At 48.7% G+C, this 10,732-nt stretch overlaps 1 protein-coding gene across 4 annotated transcripts in view; it reads right to left on the bottom strand.

Annotated features, from left to right (window-relative positions):
- Positions 1 to 55: 55 nt before the first annotated feature.
- Tmod1 (tropomodulin 1) overlaps positions 56 to 10,732 on the bottom strand; it is a 75,032-nt gene continuing 64,355 nt past the window's right edge. For all 4 annotated transcript variants that reach the window (XM_006973695.4, XM_076564160.1, XM_076564159.1 and 1 more), the window contains 2 exons: positions 6,058 to 6,202; positions 56 to 309 (listed from right to left, as the gene is read on the bottom strand). In XM_006973695.4, coding sequence (XP_006973757.1) covers positions 245 to 309; positions 6,058 to 6,202 — 210 coding nt within the window. In that variant the 3' untranslated portion in view covers positions 56 to 244. The remainder of the gene's footprint in view (positions 310 to 6,057; positions 6,203 to 10,732) is intronic.

Here is a 10,732-nt window from a genome sequence, read left to right as displayed (position 1 = left end):
CTGCCGGTTTGAGGGCTTCTTCATTTAAATAATAACCAGACTGAACTTCTGTGACTAAAGAAAACTTCACATTGACCATATTTTATAAAAGGTCCAACTACAGTCACTAGTTAACCTAAACCTTAGTGCACAAAGAACTGAACCACAAGAGTTCCACGCCAGCATTTGCCTCCTGGTCTCCACTGGGGAACACAGATCATCCGCAGCACACGTCCAGTTCACAGGCGTGGGCTTCCTCTGCACACTAGACACCACTACGGCACTTGGGAATGATGGGTCCCGTCAGGTCTGCCAGCCTCCTCTTCCTCACTGCAAAGGAATGGGGAGGAGATGTGAGCAGCCATCCTGCCGGTCCTGGCACACTGGCCCAAAGGTCAGTCTGCTTGTTAGAGACAGTTACAACCCTGGTTACTAATGGGAGTCTGTGGTAGGGTGGACATCTAAATGGCTGACCACACAGTTCCCCACCCCACCACACACACACACACACCCTTTGCCTTTGCCTACAGGGGCTCCACAGCTGAAGACTGGATCTGAGCGAAGTTAACTTTAACCAGTCTTAAGACTGGGGTCTTAGCCTGCTGAAATGTTTCTCCCTTTGCTCCTCCTGAGAGTGCCTGGCCTGCCTCCTGCCTAAGTCAATAACTGAAAAATACCCCAAATTTTCCTGCCCCCTCATGTTTTAACAGTGACATTCCCCCCAGGAGCAAGACAATTCATGCTCAAATGCTGTTCACAAGACAGTTAAACCTATGAGAGGAAGGTATGAGCCAGGAGGTTACAAACAGAAGAGCCAAGCTTAGAGAATGGGCTAGGGCTGACAGGGTAATGGGAGGGAACATGGTATTGGCGGATGAAGACTAAGAAGCAAGCTAGATTCACTACAAGAAAACACAAGGTCAGGGAAGGCTGTAGGGTGGGGAGATGGCAATCAAGAGGTCTGCTGAGGTGGCAGAGGCAGGTGACCATTGCTACCTGTTCATCGCTCTAAGATAGCTTCCAGTTCCTCAGCTGAGGTGGACTGGCAGCCACCAGATCAGAGCCCATGAGCTCCAACACCCTGTCAGCTTGCATATGACTCAGATGAAGCAGGTGATTGTGAAGGTGTGGCCAAGAGCTAGAAGCAGGTCTCAGGCTCACAGGCACCCAGTGTGAGTCTCAACCTCCTCCCTAACCTCAGGTCAGAAGAAGGAAAGCAAACCAGGATGGGCAGGCAATCTGGAAGGAAGACACGGTCTAGTCCAGTTCCTGGAGGTGACTAAGAGTGTCACACAGTTTGAGAATCTGCACAGGAACAAAAACCAAAACCTAAAGAACAGAAGAGGCTTGTCCAGATGTGCAGCTTCTACAAATGAGCCTATCACCCCCACGTTAGCTGTGCAAGCATGCCTGTGAGCTATCCGTGTGCCTCTCCATACCTACAGTACGGAATCACCCACTGACATGCAGAACTAGGATTTGAACAGAAGCCCCTCTAAAGGTCTGGACCTGCATGCTGGCATTTCCATTTCACAGATAAGGAAATGGAACAAGGATATGATGTTTGCTTAAAGCCAGAAAGCTAGTGATAAACTGGATATGGTAGCACACCCCTGTAATCACAGCACTTGGGAAGTGGATGTAAGAGCATGAAGAGTTCAAGGCTAGTCTCTGAGACATAGCAAGTTCAAGACCAGTCTTAGCTACATGAAACTGCCTCAAACAAACAAAAAATAACAAAGCTAGACCCAGATGGAGCCAAGACTTGTTACTCATCTTGAGCCTCAGCCTCCTGCCTCTCAGTGATTTGGTTACGTGTCTGTGTCTCATCTGCTCCTCACAGGACCAACCCCTCCCTCAGAGAAGAAGGCCATTTTACAGAGCTAGGATTGCAACCTTAAGCACTGGCCTTCGATGGAGTGTGTAGAAAGGGACCTGGTGTGGGGGTGCTCCCATTACCCTTCCTCAGATATATGAGGCTAGATCTGGGTGCATGGTTCGTAAGAACAGCCTTTCACAGAAAGGGACACTCATTTACTTGGGTGTTATGTCTTCCCATTTTGATGATGGGCCAAGGGAGAAGTCACCCGCTATAAAAGTTCTAGTGGAGACAGAGGCCGGGTGGTGGGAGGGAGGGTGATGGAAATGGGAGGGTGGTCAGAGGTTAAAATCGCAGGAAGAACCAGGTGGGTTTTCGTTTCCTTTGAGACCGTCACACAATTTAGTAAGTAGTTACTAACAGTGTATTGTACATTTCAAAACTGCTGAGAAAGTACATTTCAAATGTTTCTACCACAGAAAAAATATTGAGGCGACAGATAATGCTGACTTACTTGATATAATTATTCTACACTTTAATCTTGGATTCAAACCTTTTGTTGTACCTGAGAAATATACACGGTTATAACTTGTTAATTTATTGTTACAAATTAAAAGCTGATTTGAGGTCTGCTCTGATGGAAGCGCCAGTTAGGAAGGCGTTAAGAATGTGGTCAAGCAGAGGTGTTCTGCTTTCAAATCTGCTGCCCTCTGTACAGCCTCTGCTCCCTGACTTGGAGGCTGTGCTTCAGACTCTGTGAAGAGTGTGCCGGTGGCAGGTTCAGAGGACCCGAGAGCCACCCTTAGCCTGGCCTGGGCTATAAATAGCATGGAGACCGGAGTCATCTGAGGTGGTGCTGCAGGGAGACAGGGATAGGCAATGACATCCCCGCCCTGCCCCTCAATCATACTCTGGTGTCCTGTGTGCATCCACAGAGCGGTTTGCTAAGAGCTCTGAGATCAGGGTGGGGAAGACGAGAAGATGTGGCCAGGTAGGCCAGCTGCAGGCCCTGGCTCAGTGTTCCCAACACTGCAGAGGCCCTTGCCCCAGGCCACTGACCAGGCCTGATGCAAGCAGGAAGAACATGAGGCTCTCCCGTGTGCTCTAGCACAGCATTGCTTACAACCACGGTACCAAGGAGACCAGCAGGAGGCTCTCATGATAAAAAAAAAACAAGACAGCTGGGGAGCATGGGTGATGATGGCCCGATTTCACAGCATGGCGGCAGGAGGAAGCCACCAGGCTGGAAGGACCGTAGGCATTTGTCTTGCAGGAAGAAGCCAACTGTACTGGTTAGAATTCAAAGTGGTTCTCATACTGAAAATCAGCAAATGGGTAGACATTTTGCTTTTCAAGTTGGAAATCCTACATCACTAACTCACACTGTGAATGTGGCCTGTGTCACTGAGATGATCCTCCTGTGAGAAACATCGAGGGAAGAGCGGCATCCAGGCCCCTGCGGTACCCAGAAGCCACCGTCACCATTTTCTCTTGACATCCCTGATCAATAAACTGCTATGGTTCCTACTCCCCACCCGTCTTCACTGAAGTTTCTTTGGCTTCCATGCCCCAAGTCCCAATCACAGTCCGTCACTGAGGGAAGCCAGGGCAGGAACCTGGAGGCAGGACCGAAGCAGAGACCAGAGATGAACACTGCTTACTGGCTTGTTCCCCCTGGTTTGCTTAGCTACCTTTCCTATACAGCCCAGGACCACCTGCCCAGGGGTGGTGTGGCCTGCAGTGGGCTTCATGATGGCCCCTCTTACATAAATCATTAATAAAAAAAAATGCCCCACAGGCTTGCCTGGAGGCCAATCTGATGGAGGCAATTGGTCAGTTGACATTCCCTCCTGACAGACGATTTTAGCTTGTGTCAAGTTGACATTAAAACCAATTAATAAAACCATACTGTAGGCCGGGCCCCCTATTAAGGCTTATACCCAAGTCCTTCCTAGAGTTCCTGCAGGGTCACCCCCTGACCTTCTCTGTCAGCCTATCTCTCCCTTTCAAGGCTGGACAAAGACCCTCCTCACCAGACTGCTTTGCTCAACTGGCTTCTGCTCTCATAAATCACTCCCTTGTGTTGTTTGGACAAAGCTTGCAGGCATTCTTGAATTTTCAAGCACGCCATTGAGTCCTTCCCTCTAAAAGGTGGCAAGGCTTCTTACATCCAAGAACTAGCCTTGCTGTCATCCCAGGTTACCCAGCATAGCCTGGTCACACCAAGGTTTCTCAGAAAAGTTACCAACAATGGCTGTGACCGGAGCCGTGGTCCCCAACCACCGGGCTTCTGTCTCAAGTAGGGAAGTGAAGAGTACACTTGCGATCTGGTCGGCTCTCGCTTGGAAACTCCTACCGTGGCCTTCAGGAGTCCTCATGATGGGAGTCGCGCCTGTGGCCTAGAATCTGAGTCTCACAATTTGTCTGTCTCATCCAGAAAGACTCCAGTATGCCCCTGTAGCACCCCGGACTCTGGGCATGTGAGAACACTTTCCTGCCTAAGAAGGGGCTTCTGTCTGTGATTCCAGGGAAGGCAAGCCAGGCTAGCTCTGAGATGGTGGGCATGAGGATCCTGTCAAAAGCTTAATCCCTAACTAGGGAAAAATGTGAGATTATCGCTTTTCATAACTATACTCAGGGCTTTAAAGTTCTGGTTCATACCCAGACCACAGCCGGGCCTGCAATGCTCTGGCAGCTGGCCTCATCCAACGATTCGGTGTAACTATCACTTCTGTGCTGTGGTAGGAATTTTGCATCTTATTTATGTTTGCTCTTACTTTGTTTCAAAAAACTGGCACCTCAGATACACGAAGGCAGAAGTACATTTTTCTAGACTCAGGGGTCTAGAGAAAGTAGCCCGTGAAATGAGCAATGAACAAACAGCCCCCGGGCTAGCAGGAGCCTGTGCCCCAGGGTCCTGGCCTCGGAACTTTGACAGATGGCTCCCGCGGTTGAAGAACTTGATTGGAAGTGTGTGTGAGTCTGAGTTCCGGGCGGGGTCTGTGAGCGCTGCCTTTCCTGTGCACACTCAACTCAATTTTCCATGGGGATCTGACAGCCTTGGCTCATCACCTAACCCTGCTTCGGGTTAGGCTCTTTTCATTTTGTGGAAGGTTGGAAGCTCCAGAGAGCCCTGGTGGTAAGGATTTGATGAAAACCTCACCAAAGACAGTCTTTTCAAAACTCATTTGACTTCATCATTTGATCCAGAAATCAGCTCCCACTTAGCTCACCACACTTCCTTCTCCCCTACAATAGAAAGTGCCATTTAGTTGGTCGTGGCTTTATGGCACTCCAGGTAAATGTCACATTCAATCAAGTTAACAATACAGACGAGCTGCACATCTTGTTTTTCCTTCCGACTCTCCCACAGCCTCATCAGTCACACTGCCTTCATTTCACTCCGTATCCTGTGCTCCTCAGCATCATCAGGAACATGTAATGAGCAAGTACACCCGGGACTCGTGAGCGATCAGCATGTGGGAGCCAGTGGATGACTGACGTTGCCTTTCATTCTGTGGACCAGCACAGGTGTTTGATACAGCCCATGATCAAAAGAGACTAAGATGTTTTCTTTTCTATTTAGAAAAACGAGTCAACTGATACTTCAGCAGAGGCTGAGGGAATGTAACTTGCTTTTACATTGTATTTTTATTTATCAGCGTGTGTGTGCACGTGTGTATGTGTGTGCATGTGGAGGTCAAAGGGCAACTGTGTGGGTTCTGGGGACTGAACTCAGCTCACCAAAGCTTGTCCAGTGAGCACATTAACTCACTGAGCCATCTTGCTGGCCCTGCATTGACTTTTCTATGAACCGCACATTTCCATCTTTGCCTTGGGAGCCACGTGGTATCTCCTGGGCTGTGGCTTTTGGTAATGGTGTTGGCTGAGAGCTTTGGGATTTTGAACAAAAATCAGTGTGACCTAGAGAAGGGTCTTCAGAAGAGGAGCAGACCCAGGGTGAGCCCATAGATTCTCAAATTTCATCTCCTCTAGCCAACACGCTGATGTAAGCCCTGGGTCCAGCCTATGCTGAGCTGGGCTGGGGGAGGAAGGGCCCTTGGTCCCAAAGATAGGCAGCTCACAGACTGGGGGAAGACATGCATAGACACAGATCAAGATGTGATTCTCCGGAAGTCAGGAGTTTGACCCCATAAACCGTTCTCCTGGAGTTGGGGGTGTCTGGAGGATTTTCCCTGACTTAGCCTGTGAGGGGGGAGGCAGGCAAATAAGCAGGCAGAAGGCAGACGTCAACTCACCAAGGTCATTGTTGTTCATCATGGCATTGGATGCCCGCAGCCGGGGCCCCTGCTGGGTAAAGTGGTAGCCAAATTTGAGAAGCGTTGTGTTTTTCTCCAACATGTTCACAATCTCCATTTCCACTTTGTTGCCCAAAGGCTGGCTCTTGGGTTTTTAAAAAAGAAAAAATAAAAGACCAATAATTACACATGTGCTTTGCCTAAACTCGCTCTCCACATGGAAGCCCTGAGAAAATAAGAGCAATAAACAAAAGCCACTTGCGTCTCTACACAGTAGAAATAAGCACCTAAAACAGCCCCTTTATAGTAATGTCAAAAAGAGCAAAATACGTTGGATCGTGTTGGCAGAAAGAAGACACTAAAACTACAAGAGCATTGAACAGCATCAAAGAAAACCTGTGAAATGTGAACCAACAGCCAGGTTCACAGGCCAGAAATCTGTTCCTGCTAATAAGGTGATGCCACCAAACTGACCTCTGATGTCAATGGGATCCGTATCAAAATTTCAACTTTCCTTCTTTTCCTGTTTCCCCCCAGAAATGGACAAAGTGATCTAGAAATCCTGCAAGTGATCTTAAAACAGTCAAAACAATACTAGAGAACTCAAACTCTCTGATTTCAAAAGGACTCCAAAGCTATGATATTAAAGACTTTGGGGTGCTGTGTAAAACAGACATGATGCTGAATGAAACAGAAGAGAGTCCAGCTATGAACCCCCACATCTCTTCAGACCACATTACAAAGGGCACTAAGAAAACTCAGTGAAGCCATGTGTTGACACAAGCAAAAGAATGAATTTAGATCCTTCATTCTATTATTAATAATTACATTATTAATTATAATTCTATTATATTAATAATACAACATAATAATCTAAATATTAATACATAATATTTATGTATGATGTGAATCAAGGACAGGCCACCATGACACAAGCCGACATGGTGGCATGTCCTTGACTCACATCACACATAAATATTAATTCCAAATGGTTCAAAGGGGACTGAGGAGATGCTCAGTGGGTAAGAGTGTTTGCTGTACAGGTGCAGGGTCGGAGTGCAGATCCCCAGCACCTACGTGAATAGCCAGGCATGGCCATGAGCATCTGTAACTCCAGCAATGGGTGGTGGGTAGAGACAGGAGGATCACTGGGGCTGGCCGGACACCAGTCCAGCCAAGAATCGCTTGTGGTCTCCAGGTTGGAATAAGAGACCCTGTCTCAGAGGAGAAAGCAGAGTGATAGAGGAGAACACCGAGAGGCCTCCTCCGGCCTATGGACCAAAGACCGGACTATAAAAACTAACACTATAATACTTGAAAATAAAACACAGGTGCAAAAGTCTGTGACCTTAGCCCTGGTTCTTTAGGTGTGACACCAGAGCACAAACAACAGAAGGTGAAAACCAATGAGTTGGATTTCACAAGCATGTAAATCGTTTATGCTTCTAGAACAGGGCAGATCCTGAAAGTTCATTGGCTAGCCACTCTAGCCAAAGTGACGTCTCCAGATTCAGTAAGATACCCCATCTCAAAAGATAAAGAGCAACCAGAGAGACAGCTGATATTGACCTCTAGGTCCACGGTTGTATGCATGGGCAGGTGCACTTTCATATACACGTGTACACATATATACATCACACATGCTAGTGTCTAGAATGCACAATATATAAAGAAGCTGCAAATAAATCAATTAGAGGTGGGCAAAGTATTCAAACAGAAGTTCCTTAAAGAAGATGTATGAGGACCTAGAGAGATAGCTCAGTGGTTAAGAGCACTGGCTGTTCTTCCAGAGGACCTGGGCTCAATCAGTTCCCAGTACCCACATGGCAGCTCACAACTGTCTGGAACTCCAGTCCTAGGGGATCCAATGCCCTGTGGCCTCTATGGGTATCAGGTATACACTTGGTGTACAGACATATACCCAGGCAAAACACCCATAAAAATAAAATTTTAATAAAGAAGATTCTGAACAGCCAGTAGGCATATGGAACACACTCACCCTCGTCAGTAACTAACCAAAATGCAACCCAAACCATAGACAATGCTGCCTGAACACTGGGTTTGTGGACCATGGGACAGATGGGGGAGCAGGATGTGGAGAGGGTAGGACCCACTGATGAGGTGAGGGAATGGTCCAGCGGCTGTGGAGAAGTTTGACAGTTCTTCAGAGGTAGAAGTGGAGCTACTCTATGACCCAGTAATTTCACTCACGCACATTAATTCCTACAGTACTATCCATAGCAGTCAAACCTGCAAACATCCTGAATGCCCACCCCCACCAACACAGGGGCCCCAAGTGTCTCTCCACTACGCTCTGTGGAAGTGAACTAGACAGACACTGGCACACAAAACCAGCCACGGGTCTGGAGGACACAACAGCCCCACGAGCAAATGGACAAACCAGAACTGTGGTCAAGGCCCTTGATGACGATCTCCTCTGTGCTGAGTTCCCTAGTACTCATCTCTGCTCAGATGGGGCTGGGACAGGGGACCACGGCAGGCAGTGACATTGGTGAGTTGCATCAGCCCAGCTGGCAAAGCTCCTGAGAATGCTAGGAAGAGCTGGGGCCTATCCTTAGAGGACTCGACACAGTCCTGAGCCGTGGATAGCAAAACCTGGTGGTGCAGCACCCATCTGAGGGCCCTAGACAGGGCTGCTAGCTCTCGTGGAGCAGGAAACGAGGCCTCTTCTTTAGGTCACTTGCTGAGAAAGCCTTGCTGGACTGGAGTGAGCTAGATTCAAAACCATGGGTCTGACCTGGTGGAAGGGAGTGGCCAGGTCTATGAGGGCTGTCTCTGTGAAAATGCCACTTGGTGAGACCCAGTCCACTGTATACTGCCCCCTTCATGTGAACTATCCCCTTCATTCATTCCCACAGCAAACACTCTCCTCTCCCCGGCCTGCCTCTCTCCTCCTCCTCTTCTTCTCTTCTCTTCTCTTCTCTTCTCTTCTCTTCTCTTCTCTTCTCTTCTTCTCTTCTCTTCTCTTCTCTTCTCTTCTCTTCTCTTCTCTCCTCTCCTCTCCTCTCCTCTCCTCTCCTCTCCTCTCCTCTCCTCTCCTCTCCTCTCCTCTCCTCTCCTCTCCTCTCTCTCTCTCTCTCTCTCTCTCTCTCTCTCTCTCTCTCTCTCTCTCTCTCTCTCTCTCTCTCTCTTTCTCTCTCTCTCTCCCTGCCTACATCCTGGGGAGGCCAGCAGGGCAGACAGGCAGTAACCTCTCCATCTTGAGAGTAAACAAGCCTGAAGAAATGGAAGCCAGACTTCAGATGAGCCAAGACATGGCCTTGACCTCGTCTAGGGCTGGAAAGACTACAGAAGTCTCAGATTCTCAAATTGGTAACCAGGCTCCCTGTGATATGTGCAGACATATCTGGGTGTGTGAGAGGGTACAAGATTCTCTCAAGCTAATGATGGCTGATCCTCCTGGAGTGAAAAATTTAAATTATACTCACTTTTTTCTTCCTTTCCTTTTTCTCCCCTCCCTCCCTCCCTCCCGTCCTCCCTCCCATTATTCTTTTGTGGTGCTATGGACCAAACCCAGGGCTTATATGCATTCTGCCCCTGAGCCATAGCTCCAGCCTCAAACCATTATTTTTAAACTAAGGAGTAAAACAGAAAATGTGCCTATTGAGTTGCTGATGGAGCCCAGTGGGAGAGCAGCTGCTAGTCTGCACCGGCCCTGGGTTTGACCCCCAGAACTGGAAAAGGAAAATCCCATACATCTTTGAGTAAGATGTCGAAGGACCTTCCTCCTTGCTTCTTTCTCAGATCCAGGGACCCTTCACACCAGAGAAGGGAAGAAGAGCTGGCGGGAGCCAGAACTACCACTCAGGCCTGACTTATTTTCATGGCAGCACTCCTCAGCAGCGGTCACAGTGTGCCAAGCAAAATCACAAGGACACCACAAAGGGTACACACCCACTGTCTCGTCGTCATCCACCTGCGGGACACACACTGTTGAACAGAATTTTCGTGTTACGGGCAAGGAAAATGAAGTGCACTGGAGTGAAGAGTTTTCTCACAAATCCCAGAACTGACCAGGTACGGGAGGAGCTGAACACAGGTATCTGCTCCAGGGTCTCTAGCGGTAACCTTGGACCTCTGAGGAAGCTCAAAGGCAGACACAGGACAGATAGAAAAGCCACAGGTGGCCAGGAGGGCCGAACTGCAGCCTTCCCATGCAGAGTCCATGCAGCAAAGGGAGGAGACCTCTGTCCCCTGAGGCAAGTAAGAAGAAGGCAGCGGCCTCTTTCTAGAGTCTTCCTCAACATCATTGGTGGGGAAGGCTGGGACTCCATGACCTCTACAACCTCCCAGGGCTGCAGGCTGTGACCCTATGAAGGGATTACTTGGGTGACATAAAAAGATCAGGAGAGTGACCTCAGACCTCGACAGTGGGTGAAAGGCAGTAAGAAGCCCCAAGGGAGAGACCAAGGGCCGGGCTGCCGGGACTGTGCTGGCAGGGTTTGGGCAGTGAAGTACTCTGGCTTCCTTTCAGATTTACTGGAGGATGAAATAAATCATTTGTGGATAAATATAATCTCATTTTTAAGATTCAAATGATTGGATGGAGAGACGTGAACAGTCTTCCTTCATACCATCCCTCCTTCCCATCCCCTCCACCCCCCCACCCCCCACAGCCCCCCACCCCCACCCCGTCCATAGAAGTCCCACCACC

This window comes from Peromyscus maniculatus, chromosome 2, assembly GCF_049852395.1.
Source record: "Peromyscus maniculatus bairdii isolate BWxNUB_F1_BW_parent chromosome 2, HU_Pman_BW_mat_3.1, whole genome shotgun sequence".
NCBI lineage: Eukaryota > Metazoa > Chordata > Mammalia > Rodentia > Cricetidae > Peromyscus > Peromyscus maniculatus.
Note: the sequence above shows the minus strand (reverse complement) of the source record. Positions and strands in the feature narration are given on the sequence as shown.